The sequence below is a fragment of the Nesoenas mayeri genome (genome assembly GCF_963082525.1).
Source record: "Nesoenas mayeri genome assembly, chromosome: 1".
In the NCBI taxonomy this organism is placed as follows: domain Eukaryota; kingdom Metazoa; phylum Chordata; class Aves; order Columbiformes; family Columbidae; genus Nesoenas; species Nesoenas mayeri.
Window position 1 is genome coordinate 7,453,543 of NC_137541.1, and position 15,934 is coordinate 7,469,476.

General features: G+C 40.9%; 2 protein-coding genes across 13 annotated transcripts in view; one reads left to right on the plus strand and one right to left on the minus strand.

Moving 5' to 3' along the window:
* SEC61A2 (SEC61 translocon subunit alpha 2) overlaps positions 1–11,130 on the plus strand; it is a 26,298-nt gene extending 15,168 nt beyond the window's left edge. For 11 of the 12 annotated variants that reach the window (XM_080356968.1, XM_080356967.1, XM_080356966.1 and 8 more), the window contains 5 exons: positions 117–277; positions 1,180–1,377; positions 2,342–2,533; positions 2,671–2,747; positions 3,432–4,453. In XM_080356968.1, the coding sequence (XP_080213094.1) occupies positions 117–277; positions 1,180–1,377; positions 2,342–2,533; positions 2,671–2,747; positions 3,432–3,618 (815 nt within the window). In that variant the 3' untranslated portion in view covers positions 3,619–4,453. Of the gene's footprint in view, positions 1–116; positions 278–1,179; positions 1,378–2,341; positions 2,534–2,670; positions 2,748–3,431; positions 4,454–11,040 lie in introns of those variants that run through there. The other variant, XM_080356973.1, reaches the window with a different exon arrangement.
* On the minus strand, positions 5,838–15,427 carry NUDT5 (nudix hydrolase 5; the record flags this gene model as incomplete). Its single annotated transcript, XM_080357070.1, has 8 exons — positions 5,838–6,033; positions 6,344–6,397; positions 7,495–7,596; positions 8,787–8,882; positions 9,413–9,520; positions 10,611–10,663; positions 11,747–11,814; positions 15,365–15,427. The coding sequence occupies 8 exons, from the start codon at positions 15,425–15,427 to the stop codon at positions 5,924–5,926; spliced, it is 654 nt and encodes a 217-aa protein (XP_080213196.1). The 3' UTR covers positions 5,838–5,923.
* Positions 15,428–15,934: the final 507 nt, after the last annotated feature.

Consider the following 15,934-nt stretch of genomic DNA (forward strand, 5'->3'; position numbering starts at 1 on the left):
ATCTAATTTTGCACGTGTCATTCTTAAAATTTCCAAAAGAAAGATACTTTTGTTTTAAAAAAACCAAAGGTTTTAATTTACAGATTAAATTTCTTGTACTTTTTTGCTTGGTGCAGGAACAGAGTTTGAAGGTGCCGTGATCGCATTATTTCACCTTCTGGCCACACGAACCGACAAAGTCCGGGCTTTGCGGGAAGCTTTTTACCGACAGAATTTGCCCAATCTCATGAACCTGATTGCTACAGTCTTTGTATTTGCTGTAGTCATATATTTTCAGGTAAAATGAGAAATTCTTCATAGCAGCTCTGCAGTTGCAAAGGTAGAAAAGCGCATGGGCCCTACACACAAATGCAAAAGTGCGGTTGGAGTAACTGAAGGATCTCAGCTTTAAGTGAGAAACTCTTGATTTCAGTATTATTTCAGTAATATACCTCTGTGGCAGGATGGCTGTTACATTTTATAGCCAGATGCTGAAATCTCACATTCCATTAAACGCCAGACATGCTATGAGAGTAATTTTACTAAAAACAGATTCTGGAACTGCAGTGGTTGTATCATACAAATAATATATGTGATATTCGTAATTGACTTAAAATAATGCTTTTGGACAGAGCTAGAGAACCTTGCTTATTTGGGGAGTGTATGATAGAGATTTGTTCTAGAAAACAACCGTGTAATTAATGCATAGCTTATTGATTTTTCCGTATAATTTTCTTGAAATGCTTAACTAGTGTTTCTTTTTAAATGTAAATACTTACTGAATTCTCTGGTTTTCAAATCCATGTGGCTTTTCTTGGGTCTCCTCAGATAGGAACCCGCCCCAGCAAACAGGAGGCTGGTCTGACTACACAAAGTCTCCTGTTAAGTGGCTAATTAAGTTAAAAGCCATTAAAGGCTTTTATCAAACTCTGTTCTGTAGAATGTATTTCAGAGGAATATCATTTAGCAGATGAGAGATAATAATGTAAAAGGAGTATAAAACAACAAAGCAGTAACTCTTAGAGATCCTTAAAATCTGTAATCCAGACTGTAGCAGAAAGCGTGTGAGTTTTACTGTCCCAGACCTTGTATTCCTCATTTTTCCAGCAAGAACTCTGCGGTCAGGAGTAGTTTTTCGGCACACAGGGAATTCCATCTGTTTTGGAACTAAACTTGGTGTGTTTGCATTCTTTCCCGTAGGGGTTTCGTGTTGATTTACCAATCAAGTCTGCCCGATACCGGGGACAGTACAGTAGTTATCCTATCAAGCTCTTTTATACCTCCAACATTCCCATCATCCTGCAGTCGGCCTTAGTTTCCAACCTCTACGTCATTTCCCAGATGTTGTCTGTTCGTTTTAGTGGCAACTTCTTGGTGAACTTACTAGGACAGTGGGCAGTAAGTATTTTACCACTTTTTTCAGCTGCATAAAACTATATCACAGAATCACAGAATGTCAGGGATTGGAAGGGACCTCAAAAGCTCATCCAGTCCAATCCCCCTGCCGGAGCAGGAACACCCAGATGAGGTTACACAGGAAGGTGTCCAGGCGGGTTTGAATGTCTGCAGAGAAGGAGACTCCACAACCCCCCTGGGCAGCCTGTTCCAGTGTCTGTCACCCTCACTGAGAAGAAGTTTCTTCCCAAATTTAAGTGGAACCTCTTGTGTTCCAGTTTGTACCCATTACCCCTTGTCCTGCCATTGGTTGTCACTGAAAAGAGCCTGGCTCCATCCTCATGACACTCACCCTTTATGTATTTATAAACATTAATGAGGTCACCCCTCAGTCTCCTCCAAGCTCAAGAGCCCCAGCTCCCTCAGCCTTTCCTCACACAGGAGATGCTCCACTCCCTTCAGCATCTTTGTTGCCCTGCGCTGGACTCTCTCCAGCAGTTCCCTGTCCTGCTGGAACTGAGGGGCCACAACTGGACACAATATTCCAGATGTGGTCTCACCAGGGCAGAGTAGAGGGGCAGGAGAACCTCTCTCGACCTACTAACCACCCCCCTTCTAATCCACCTCAGGTACCATTGGCCTTCCTGGCCACAAGGGCCCAGTGCTGGCTCATGGTCATCCTGCTGTCCACCAGGACCCCCAGGTCCCTTTCCCTTACACTGCTCTCTAATAGGTCATTCCCCAACTTATACTGGAACCTGGGGTTGTTCCTACAACATCCAATTTGTATGTATTACTTCATTGTTAGACTTTGGTATTTAACCAACATAAAACTGGAATACTTTTTAATCTTTGTATATAAAAGCTGTTTAAAAACCACTTAAGATTAATTCCTCTAGAAATATGGGACAGGATTGTGAGAGGTCTGTGAGAAATAACGAATTGCCTGTTTGTTCCCCTCTCGCAGGATGTCAGTGGTGGTGGCCCTGCTCGCTCATATCCAGTTGGTGGCCTGTGCTACTACTTGTCCCCTCCAGAATCCATGGGTGCAATATTTGACGATCCTGTCCATGTAATAGTTTATATAATATTTATGTTGGGATCCTGTGCGTTCTTCTCGAAGACTTGGATTGAAGTGTCTGGCTCATCAGCCAAAGATGTAGGTGTTCTGATAACGTGCCCAAATGTTTTCAAACACGGCCTCTGATTTACTAACTGATCGGGTATTGCTCTGACTAAATATCAGGTGACTGTGAAACACGGCAGAAGTTTCATAAAATTATGGGTTTTTTGCAGGTTGCCAAGCAACTCAAAGAACAGCAAATGGTGATGAGAGGCCACAGAGATACCTCAATGGTTCACGAGCTCAACAGGTAAGGAGACGCTGACTCCAGGTGCCGCTTTACCGGGCGGTTAAGCTGGGGAGGTGTCATTTAGAACAGATATTCTTGGGAAAACGTCCAACCTGTTTCCACTGCAAATGCCAAGATTCTTCCCATCCCGCTGTTGCTTTTCCCAGTAATAAAGAAGATGTTTATAGCAGTAGGGAAGAGATTTAACCTGTACTGTTTTTAAGTGGCATAATGAGGGAATTTGGGTTGAAACGCTTCCATGTTTGTTAAAGGAAGATACCTTGATTTTTACAGGTGTTTAATTTACCATTACTGAACTAAGATGACGCTACCAAAGCGATCTTTTACGCAGTATGCAAAGCCTGCAGATCTATATTGAAAAGTAGCTTTATCCCTACGTATTTAAGTCCAAGCAGTTGTTTTTAGTCTCGTGGAGGTTACGTAGCACTCATAGATATAAAACTGTTATACTATGAATTGAAAAGCTTTGCCAGTGTTCAATTATTCCCACAGCTTTCCTATCAGTGAACATTTGTTGTAGTTTGTGCCAACATGGAAGATAACGTGAGCTAATGGCAGAGTTGCATTTGCAATGCTAAATTTGTTGCTCAATGTTCTAGTCGGATGTTTTAGTGGCAGATGTATTGTTAGAATCCTTGAGTGAAAAATCATGATGCTGAATGCTTTGTTCTGTTGTTGGTGCAGGTATATCCCTACAGCAGCTGCGTTTGGTGGTTTGTGCATTGGGGCCCTTTCAGTATTGGCCGACTTTCTCGGAGCCATTGGGTCTGGCACTGGCATTCTGCTTGCGGTCACTATTATTTATCAGTATTTTGAAATATTTGTAAAAGAACAAGCCGAAGTCGGAGGAGTAGGTGCATTATTTTTCTAGATGTCCAAACAGTTCATGGTTTGTGTGAAAGGGAAAGTATGTTGACAATACGCATCATTTAGTCCAATAATGCTATTATCTTTTTACTTGTTTTAAAGTGCTCCATGTCCCATTACTGTGACGGGCATCGAGCAGTGCCCGTGTGCAGCGTTAGTACCAGCTGCCTTAAGGATAAAGTTTACATTATCTCGTTTAAGTATTATCTAGTGCTGCCTGTAATGCTGGAAATAATTCATCTACCTTGCTGTTCCAACACTACAGTGAGATGGTAAAAATGTATCAGTTCACTATCAGTCTTTGCACACAGCATTAAAATGTTAAATTAATTTCCCTGTCCTTAATAAGAGTTCAGATTGCCGTGTGCCAGTATTCTTGACAAATTTGTAGCCTGTATTTAATTTTTTTATACTTTTTTTAACTTGCATTTCCCCATCATTGAACTCAGCGCTCCTTATTCCTCCGTGGTGTCTCCACCCAGGCACCTTTCTCTGAGCTCTAAGGGTGGACACGTTAAACATTTCACCAGACTGATACTTATCTCACCCGTAACTGGTTCTGTGGTGGATTTGCTGCATCGCAGGGTCGCGGGCGTTTCTGTTTCTATTTTCGCTGCTGTCACGCCAGCAACGCAGCCCAGTAGTTTTATTTAAACCGTGTCCTTGTGAAAACTGCCACCCAAACTTCGCGTCCACTTTGCTTTTGTGAGTCTGAAGAACAAGGCCTGGTTGCTAAAGCTGCGTTCATGGAAGGGAAAGGGGGGGCGGAACGAGATGTTCCTGCTGAGAATTTATTTATGTTGTCGCACTTTACAGCGGCAATGTAACAACTGTAAACGTTAGACAATAAACTTATTTAATTAAGCTCTCTCCTGTGTATTATCTGTACAGAACGTGATTAATGTGCACGTTTTGATCATTTCTAACATGCATAGTGAGGTAGGTCTGTAAGGCTCCTTTCTTTCCCTTTATCCTTTCTTTTTCTAGAAATAAATTTTGATTTGTTTTAACCAGCCTTAATTAAAAAACAAAAACTAAAACAATTTCAGTATTTTTCCCCTTGAAATCATGGAACTTTTCTGCTGAGTTTTAATCCATGACTCTTTCTCTTTGATTTCACATTTTGATCTCTTCTGACTTCTTTCATGTTGAACTTAAAAGTAACTTTGCATTCTTTGTAAAGGTAAGAAAACATTAAGCAAGCTTTCTGTTTCATTTCTAAGCAAGGTAAGTCTTCCTAATTATGCACATTCATCTAAACTTATTTCAGAGGCAAAATTTTGATATTTGCCTGTGTTTATGACAACTCTTAGATCCCAACCTTCAAGCAGTTGTGGTTGTTTACACAATTAGAAGCAGTTGACTGTGCAGATACCCTGAAGGTGTGTTAACCAAACACTGGCACTAAACCATGTCCCTAAGAGCCTCATCTATGCATCTTTTAAACCCCTCCAGGGATGGTGACTCCACCACTGCCCTGGGCAGCCTGTTCCAATTCCCAACAAGCATTTCTGGGAATAAATGTTTTCTAATATCCAATCAAAACCTCCCCTGGTGCAACTTGAGGCCATTTCTTCTCATCCTATCACTTGTTACTTGGGAGAACAGACCAACCCCCTCCATGCTCCAAGCTCCTTTCAGGCAGTTCAGAGATCAGAAGGTCTCCCCTCAGCTCCTGTTCTCCAGCTGAACCCCCCAGGTCCCTCAGCCGCTCCCATCACACTTGTGCTCCAGCATCTCAAAGGCTTTCTTGTCGTGAAACTTGCCCAAAACTGAACACAGGATTCAAGGTTTGGCCTCACCAGTGCTGAGTGCAGGGGGAAAACATCTTCATGTCTAAATCACAGAAGTTCCTGAAGCTGCAGGTTCAAATACTGCAGATGTTGCTGCTCCTATCGCAGAAAATCACCTGCACTTGTTTCACAGATGCTGCTTGTGCAGGTGGCGAAGAGAAGTGGTTCTTCCTTCTGCCTTTCTCATTCTGAGCAGGTGCGGGTACAACACCAACTGCAGTTACTTAAGCATCTTCCTTACACTGAAACCTGAATGCAGGGATGAATACAGTGAGAAGTGAGACATTCTGAAAATTAAACAGCATTTTTATTATGATTATTCCATCAAGGCTTGATAAACCGAGTAGTTAGAAGTCAGTTGTCAGTTACATAATTCTAGATAAAAATATCAGAATCATTCCTACAAATACTTTTTTTCCTCTACAAGTAAAGCAAAGGACTTTTATTACAAGAGGAGTTAGACTTCTAAGCCATCTAAATTTGTCAGTTTTCAACTAAATTTCTCATTGTCCAGGTTTAGAACTTCATAAAAGGCACTTGGAGCGGTTTTTCTGTTGCATGTTTTAGGGCCAGCGCATAAGTATAAACCCTGGCGTCCACTGCAAGATGTTCTTCTGCTACGAGTTCTGAAACACACACAAGAAAATTATGAGATGTCATTAAAACTTCTCTCCATAAATTAAGTCTCTTACTAAAATGAAGATGTATAGCATTCTAATTCCTTTAATGTAATGGTTGGACTTGCTGATCTTAAAAGGTCTTTTCCAACAAACATGATTCTTAATGCCAACACATAATGCTATCACTATTACCTGGCCAAGTCTCTCACAGCTTTTTGTTTAAAATGCCATTTTCTAGAATGGGAAATGCCATGAGGAGCTATGAGAAGGAAGCTAATGGTTTCTCGAAGCATTTAACGTGTCAGAAAGCTCTTACCATCAATTCTTTGCAGTAGGTCATTCTTTGGAAGCGAAATAACTTCCACAAATTCTAGGAGAGATGAAAAAAAATGAGACAATGATTAAAATTAGTGAACGGCAGAGGAAATCTGCCTCGGTGTCCTGTTTTGTACTATTTTAAAGGGGAAACAAACTGGATTAATGTTCATCACCATCCAAAAGCTGTGCGTTCTCATCACAAAAAGGCCGATTAAATGTGAGAAGGCAGTGACTGGGGTCACTAAAAACAAGTTTGGCAGAAAAAGCTGGGAAAAGCAGTGTAGCTGACAGCTGTGGAGGACAAGAACCCTTCTAAAAGGAGACCTGAGAATGGAAAACAGAGGGTTCAAGGGGACTTGGGTTTGGCTGATACTGGTGCAGTCGTGGGTTGTAGATGAATCTGACTGAAGATCAAAACAGCACAAAGAGTTTGTTCTGGATGAATGTGTGTTGGCTGACACCTCCTGTCTATGTGAATTAGTTGTCTCTGGGGCTTGGTCTGCAGCTGTTGTGGATTCAGTAACTTGTATTTCCCAAGATACTGTTACAGGTGCGCTACTTGAAGATAATTGATGAATTAAGGCCCCACAGGAATTTTCATGTCTAGGCCACAGTCAATGTTAGGCATGTTTGATTTGATTAGGGTCAGGAGATAAGCCAGGCCCAAATAGAAAATGTCAGTCAGATCTGATTTTGAAGTCAAACTTGCCATACAAAGATCACACTTGACCTTACTGTCACTGTGAGCTGTAACGTACCTCCATCATCTGCAAGAGAAAAGAAAAAGTAGCAAGTTACAACTAAAAAGCATTTTGACAGCTGACTGACCGTGAGTGACAACAGAGTTACTTCCAGGGACAAGCCACAACCAAGAGCAATATGTAGGTGCTCAAGCACTTATGGCCCACACTGAAATTCAGAACCTAAACTCATTCTGGCTGTGCCAACAGCTGCCCCTTAACATCTAAGCCTCTCCTGTAAATTTAGCAAAGAAACACAACTCTGCTGATCTAGACTGCAAGATATGATTTGAAGGACATACGGCATCTAAATCAGCCGTGACAAGAGATGCAGCGGTAGGGGAAACTCCTTTAAACAAGTTATTTTGTTATCTTCTCAGAATTTTCAAATAAATGGTATAAAACCCACCAAGTTTTTGCTTCGGTCTTGTATTCTCAGCATCATCTCCGTTAATGGTGACGCTCACGATGTGCGTCGTGCTGTTTGACAAACCCGGGTCCAAGCAGAGAGCTGCCAACAAGCACATGCAGAGATTAGTTTTTCAAAAGCAGAAGTTGGGCATCTTGACATTTTAACAAAAGCTTTCACAGAATTGTATTTGATACAATAGGATAGCATATATTTAGCATATGGTCATGCTGGAAGAGGGGTGAAAAGTTCATTAGAGTTTTGTAAAACCCTGGCCCAGGTTGCCCAGAGAGGTGGTGGATGAACCATCCCTGGAGACATCCCAGGCCAGGCTGGACGGGGCTCTGGGCAACCTGATATGGGTGAAGATGCCCCTGCTCATGGCAGGGGTGGCACTGAATGAGCTCTGAGGTCCCTTCCAACCCAAACTAATCTACAATTCTTTGTTTTCACATGTTCTTAAAAGTAGTGTTTCTGTAACTCTCAGCTCTTTTCCAGATTCCTTGTAAGATTTCAGCACCTACATTTACTTTCCATAGCTTGAAGATTAAACTGTAAACTACAGTTCCAGGACAGACCTCTCAGCCTGTTAGTCTAATTTTACCATCATTTGTCTCCATCTCAGTCCCCAGCGTGCAATTGTACCCAATAATCAAGAGCCAAGTCTCAACCGTAATGACATTTACTTGAAATCATGCGTCAGTTGCCTCACTTTTCCACCTACCTTCTCGAGTTTTATTTATAATCCTCGTTTTGCCTTCATTTTGTTTTATGAAGCATTGGATTGGCAACAATCCTATTCCAAAGGCTCTCTGGACTTACTCCTATTATTTTCTCCATTCTTCTTTCCAGCTGGAGAACCTGAGTAGTGTCACCTCCCCACAGCTGACGTGAGGGTGACCTCCACTCAGGCTGCATCACACCGCTGTTGTTTTCTCCTTAAGGTGTTGTTTTCTCACATTAAGCCCAGCAGTTTCGACTTTTAGACTAAAATGCCAAATCACAGCTTGAATAATTGGAGTTTGTCTAAAGGATCTTAATTAATAGCAAAGTTTTTCCCCTATAGACATCATCAAAGTGTTCCTTCAGTCCTTTATATTTAACAGATGTTCTGCAACTGACTCATCAAGGACCAAAGTCTCACTGGTACAGGTGTGGGATGTGACTCTCTGCTAAACGGCGTAGACTTTTCTGCATAGATTTTTCCTTTGGTTTAGAGCATTTTAGACATTCAGAGTGCCCACCAAACACAGAATTAGCTTTGGGTGGGGGAATATAAAAAAAGCAAAGACCTGGAGTACATTCGACGACCTCCCCCTTGTACCCAGTTTCTTCCTCCAACTCTCGCAGCGCGGCGCTTTCCGCAGTCTCACTTTCCTCAATGAGGCCTGTGAGGTAAATAATACACAAGAACAATTAAAAAGTTAGCACTTAACTGCAATACCCACCCCAAGATCTAATCCAGCTTTACAGGAGAGGTGAAATATCCTCGCTATTTTTACAGAGAGGGATAAACTGAAGCATTATAGGAAGGATTCCAGTTCCTGGATTCAGCGTCCTGCTGCCCACGTTTTCAGCTGATGATCCACAGAACCGCGTGACCATCCTAAAAACCAGCGTTGATATTATCGTGAGGGAAAGAAGCCGAATGCTTCGGCTCTTAGAGAAAGGAAGAGTGAAGGGAAATGCAATATTCTACTACCAGGCTACTGTGCAAAATGTGTTCAATCTGCTAAAATGAATTCATTTGGTATTCTTCATTATCAAAATATTCCTGTGTCTGAATAGCATGCTGAGCTACAGAGCTCACTATGGTTTTCTGGTTAGAGCTGCTTCATTAAGATTGCTACTCCAAGTACATCTAAACACACCGAACTGTCGGCTTTATGTGACTCATCTTAATGTTTCACCCACTTACCTGCAGGAAATTCCAAACAATAGCGGTTAATTGGGGGCCTGAACTGTTTCACTAGCACAATGCAGTCGTAATGGAGAGTTCTCTGTAGTACAGCGATCACTGCTACACCTACAGATAGCGATGGAAGACACAATTACATCAAATTTGAGTGTAGCAGGAAGTGAATATTTAGTACTAGATCTGGAGAGGAACTCAAGCAATGTTAGTCGGAGCATTAAATGTTTAGATGCCTGCTCTAGAATCCTGAATGATTAATTTAAGTTCCTTGTATCATTAGCGGTTGAGGGAGCTGGGGCTGTTCAGCCTGGAGAACAGGAGGCTGAGGGGGGACCTCCTCGCTGTCTAAAACTACCTGAAAGGAGTTTGTAGCATGGAGGGGGTTGGTCTCTTCTCCCAAGTAGCAAGTGATAGGACAAGAGGAAATGGCCTCAAGTTGCACCAGGGGAAGTTTAGATTGGATATGAGGAAAAATTTCTTCACAGAAAGGGTTGTCGGGCATTGGAACAGCCTGCCCAGGGAAGTGGTGGAGTCACCATCCCTGAAGGGGTTTAAAAGGTGTTTAGATGAGGTTCTTAGGGACATGGTTTAGTGCCAGATTTAGGTTATGTTTGGACTCTATGTTCCTGAGGGTCATTTCCAACCAAAACGATTCTCTGATTCTATGACCATGCACGCTGAGAAATGAAAGCACAAAACACAATCTTCGCATTACCCAGCACAGGAGAGACACATGTACCAACCAAGACTGAGCATCAGACTACCAAAATGTAGCAAAGGGCTCTCCTGCCTCCAGCAACTGTTTGGAAGCCATTGTAGGGAACACCCTCCTACACTCCCTTCATGGCAAAAATCACATCCCTCTTTTACCCAAAAAGAACCGTATCGCAAGCCTGTAACAGACCCAGCTCACCAGTCTGTGAGCTACTCTGTGTCAGCACATCCATCATGTCCTTGAAATTGTTCCATTGTTCTAAAGCCAATACCATGACCTTGAGAAAGCATTCCTCCCAGTAAAGGTTCTGATTCTTCATCACTGAGTTACCATTTAATTAGCTCAGGGGTGCAACAAGCTCAGCTGAGCTCTCTGCTCTGCATGCTCATTCATTCAGAAACAGATCAGCTCTACATCTGCACTGTGAGTTTATCAGGAGAGCTTTCACAGGAAAAAATGCAAACAAACAAATCACTAATGTCTTACCATCAGCTGTAACACCCTTTTTGTTGCCAGTACGCTTTACAGTTTCCCAAGTTCTGTTTAGCACAGAGAAAAGAATAAAAGAATAGGTAAGTCATCTTCTACTTTCACTTAAAAACAAAATATACCATCACACAGTGAGGCCCACAAGGAAGCAGCAGGCCCTGCCATACACTGGCACTATAAAATGTCTGTAGTATAATTTTGTTTTGCCTATTAAAGGAGAGAGAAAATAGTTAAATTAGTGATTGTTTAATAGCACTAAAAACAAAGGAAAGACATAAATGATTGTCATAGAAGACGGAAGTCTTATAAAAGCGGTCCTGGAAAAGAGCAAAATAAAGCAATTTATATATAAAACATGCCAGATTTTGAAAGACTGTTTTGTAACAAGACCACATGCGTTCTATCTTTTATCTTACTTTTGCATAAGGTTTATAGTCTAAGTTATTGTGAACTCTCAGCACACTTGAGCACATGAGGAGCACACAGGCAAGGAAGAGCAAAGAATCTCTCAAAATAAGCAATGGGATGAATAAAAACCAAAAATCCACCAGCAATAAAAATCATTTTACAAAAGGTCCGATCTTCGCTGTTTTTTAAAAGGATTCTTTGTCGATAATTTGGGAAGCATTAGAGAAAGCAATCAGTACAGAATTTAATACATTAAGGGGGTGAAGTAATGCCTTGTTGTCATACCTAGATAAATACAGCACAACTAAAGCATAGAAAATAATTGGATGGGTGTATAATCTACTACAGGACAGTAACTTGTCAATAGTATGTGAGGTCCTGCACCACCAGCAGGGAGAAAGGATCTTTTACTGAAGAACCAGAAAAGCCACAGGACTTTCAGATCATCCCAGTCTAGTTGCACGGTGAGAACTTGCTTCTGTGTAGCGTGTTTGCAAGGAACAGGAAAAGCAAAGTAAACCGGGGTCCAGTGGGACCAAAAGAACTGAGGAGCCAAATTTGATCCCACATGCTGGAACATCTCCTAGAGTGAGATTTTTTTTGTCTATTCTCTACCAATCTCATCTTGTGTTTACTAAGTGTTTAATGCTCATGTTCTCTAGCCTGGAGCTACTCCATACATTTGGGAACATTATAGGAATCTGAAATGCCAGAGATGCAATTACCTGGTTTTACCAAAGGGATCTGTGTAAGTTGTTTCTTCAAGCTTCAACCATTTTCGTTCTACTATTACCTAAAACAGAGAATTCTTTGTTAAATACATTATAAGATTAATCCCAAAGATATTTGGGGGCTAGAGGGAGAAACAACAAAATAGTCCAAAAATTGTTGTGAAGATAAAATCTCAGCATCAGGACACACGCAGGAACATGCAACAACATTCCTGTAGCTATTACAGAAAAAAAAATACTCCAAGTTCTTAAACAGGAATAGAAAATAAGCCTAGTAACTTTTCTTAACATTACTCTTATAACCAGGTTTCAACAGATTCGGTGGGATTTTATGTATTGGAAAGTCCTCATCTTTTCAGAAGGATTTTGCAAAGGTCACATTTCAGCTGGGAAATGGTGACTGTTCTGCACAGATTTAGCTACACTGGTGATTACGAGTGGCCCCGTGCCGGGGTGGATGGGCTAACAGCTAAGCACGCAAGACCAAAAATCAAACTATTTTGAAACCCTCCTTGCCATACAGTCAGACTGCGACCTTGTGTAACCACTGTTTTCTGTAACTGCGAGCAGTCATACACGTACCTGCCCTTTTAGGATTTCGGAGTACTTGGCATTAACATTATTACAAAATGTCTTTTCTGAGCTAAATGAATTTATCTGCCCTGTGATGTTTCCTCATCTTTCACGTAATTCCTTCAAAAGGGAAAAATCCCAAGGTATTAGCCCAGCATTTTACTTCTTTTAATGTAACTTGTATTTTAAGCTTTGCTAAAGGTACAGGCAGACAAGAAGCTTTTCTCCAGAATTTTGTATCAAGTTGCCCATAGGCCTGACCACAGAAATCAGAAATTAGCAGTAAGGTGAACAAATTGCTTTCTATTGTCTAATGAGACTGACAGCAACAGAGAGAACATAAGCAAGGGGAAAAGAGGATCTGCAGAGAACAAAACCAGAATAAATTGTAGCCATGGATGAATTCCAAGAGGCGATTCACGTGGCTGGCACGCTACAGTCCTCTAGGGCAGGACCAGAAGCAAACTTAAGACTGAGAGATTCACCAACTGAAAAGAATAATATTAAAGAAATCAAGTGTAGTATATGCTACAGCTGTAGCTAGAGTACAGAAGCACAGTGCAGCAACAGCTGGAGGCAGGAGGCAAATGAAAAACTATTTGGCTGTCCAGTAAATTATAGCTGAGCTGGATGGACTCACATAAATCTTAAAAAGTGTTCTTCAGAACAATTATTTTGATAGGCAATTGAAGTAACAATATCACTCCTATGGTTGTAAATGTGGCTACGTGTATTTTATAAGTAGGAGTTTTGGCATTTATGTTCCACATAACGGGAGTTGGTAAAGGAGAGCTATGTGTTCTCAAAAGAGCTTCCTAATGGCTTTGTGGTCACAAAACCAGCAGGAAAGCAGAAGATAAAGCGTATTATGGTCATTACAGCTACAAGTATTTCCATTTGGAAGCATCTAGGCATATATTAAATAGTTTTAAATTCACTCCTAAAGCACTGCAGAACTAGAGTACAGGAAGATCCAAAAGAGAAACAGAGGAAAATCATGTTCCATGGGTTGTCCATGGAGAGGAATATATATGCTTCAGTTAAGTAAATACAGCCAAATGTTTTGTGTTAATTTCTTTTTTAAACATTGCAGAGAACACCAAGGACTGGATTATTGGCCATGGTGCCATATGCTGCAGCATTCAGCAGAACTGGCAGATCATTACCCCTGTCACCAAGTTATCATTTGCTAAGCAGAAAGGGGGGAAATGGCTGAAAACAGAATAACCACATTGTCCCCAGGAATCTTAGAGGAAAAGAAATCAATAGTCTGTAAGAAAGCAGACCTAGCCAAGCTCCAGAAAGACAAAAAAGTAGGTTTTACGTGTACAAAACAAATGTTAAACAATGTGTCTTGTTTTTAATCAGGTATTATTAAGTACAGCTTTTGGCCTTTACTGTCATGGAACAATAATTAAGAACTACTATAGGACATATAGCATAAATATTTACGGTGGAACTGGTTCCACAATCCTCTGAAGTTAGGTGAGAAACCCTTGCTGCTGAGAGCCTGCAGGGTGAGAAAACTGAAAGTTGCCAGGTTTCCCTAAAAGAAATAAGAGAATTTTGACACACACCTTGTTGGGTGCAGAATTAAAACCCACAGAAGCTGGCCCAGAAGCACAACTGCTGCTTTGCTGTATCCCCTATTTAGGGCCAAAGGACACTTTGCAGGAGGTGTTGCGCTTATCACGCTCAAGTTTGAGAATGGGTTATTTTTATTGCTCTATCTATTACTTTGATGGGCAAATAACATCTGCTTTTACTTAAAACAGCCTGACTAGGGGTTCTTAGAAACAGGAAGAAAAAGGAAAGAAGATCAGGTGCTGCTTTCATGGAAGAAGATATTCCAGCATCAGACCATGTAGTTACTGAAGAGTTACAGAACCACTTTTAATGTAAGGACCACTGGCAGAGGCATGGTCAATATTCTCCTGTATTTATCCCACAAAATGACTGAAAAAACTAAATAGCTTAAAATATGTAAGATCTAACTACGGATTTCCAATGACACCACAGTACAATATTCCAACGGAGAACTAAGTGGCATTATGAAGAAAAAAGGCTAAAATGAAAACGTTACCTGCAAAAACACAGGTCTTAATAGAAAACCCAAAAAGCTGACAAAAAAAAATGCTTTATGCTTGAGAAATATTCATATCAAAAAAAAACACCCAAGAGGAAAAGCCATCAATATACCCCAACATCTCTTCTTTCCTGAAAAAGTTGTTATGTACCTTGAAACCTAAAGACATTACAAGACTGTTCATTCCAAGGAAGGAACTCTGGATAAAAGAAACTACATTTTTGTTATGACAATAGTGTGACACTCTTGCCAAACCTGAATAACAGCAAATATCAACTTTTAGGAATGCACTTAAAAGACAATAGAAACAAATATAGGCGGTTCAAATTAGGGTGAAAACGCTCCTAATAAGCCCCCAGAAGTACCTCCAAACTCCTTCCTCAGCACCTGGTATTTTCTGATTCTGTGAAGACACGAACACAGTAGTTTTGAAAAATAATCTTACTACCTGCTAACTAATGTCTTTAGAACATCAATTATCTAAATTCAAGCCCTTTCAGAAAGCATCAAAGAAGGTACAATCCTACATATTAAGGCAACTCTTAGGGGTTCATCACCTTAAAGGAACAGAAAACAAGGCTGAGTTTCACGATCCACCAACACGTGTAGTCTCTCACAGGAATCAGCGTTAATTCTGAATACTGAAAACAGCCCGAACTGACAATACAAGAAACAGCTGCAAGATGCCCCCCAAGAGAAGCAGCTTAAAATAACGCAAGATTGTAGATTTCACCCTCCCCATTGATAATTTGTATGATTATTTCAACAAAGAGAAATGCCTCATTTTTTTAAAACTCTCTAACCATCAGGAGAAAGTGTTTTGTCTATTGAAAAGATTCTACAAATGTACGGTATCTATACCATTTCTTACTCTGCACTCACAAACAGCCAGATCAGTCTCAAGTAATTGTTATTTAACAACAGAACACCTCACAAAACCAAGCATGTTATACCTCTTCTTTAAGGACGAATTGTCTAGCAGTTTTTGGAACTTCTGTGCATGTCTCAGCTGCCATTTTCAGGAACGTCAGGCTTTTCCCCTGCTGCACAAAGTCCGGGTTACTATGGAACAAAATCAATATTTGCTTTCAGAGTAAAGTTAAAAGGTTTGTTTCTGCATTCAAAACTAAAAAATAAAACTTGCTGGAGAAAGTTAGGGACATGTGATGGCAAGCACAATTCACATTTTCAGCTCCGCCTGATGATTTCAGAGCCAAATAATTCAAAGGAGAAGAGGAAGTTTGGGTCAAATCCTTGACTTCAGTAGTTGTAATAGTCCTGTCAGGTGCTGAGTAGCTGTGCTGGCTGAAGACACCCTCCTTAACCATTCAAAGGTCAGACTCACACACAGACACAAAACCGATTCATTTCAATCAAACTGTTTCATTCTGATCAGAGTGAAGTGCTCTGTCAACACAGCATTACCACAACGGGACTCCGCACTCCACTGTGAAAGTGGAAAAACCCCTTATACCACGAGGACTTACACCAAAAAACCTTATACCAAAAGGTAAAAATCACCT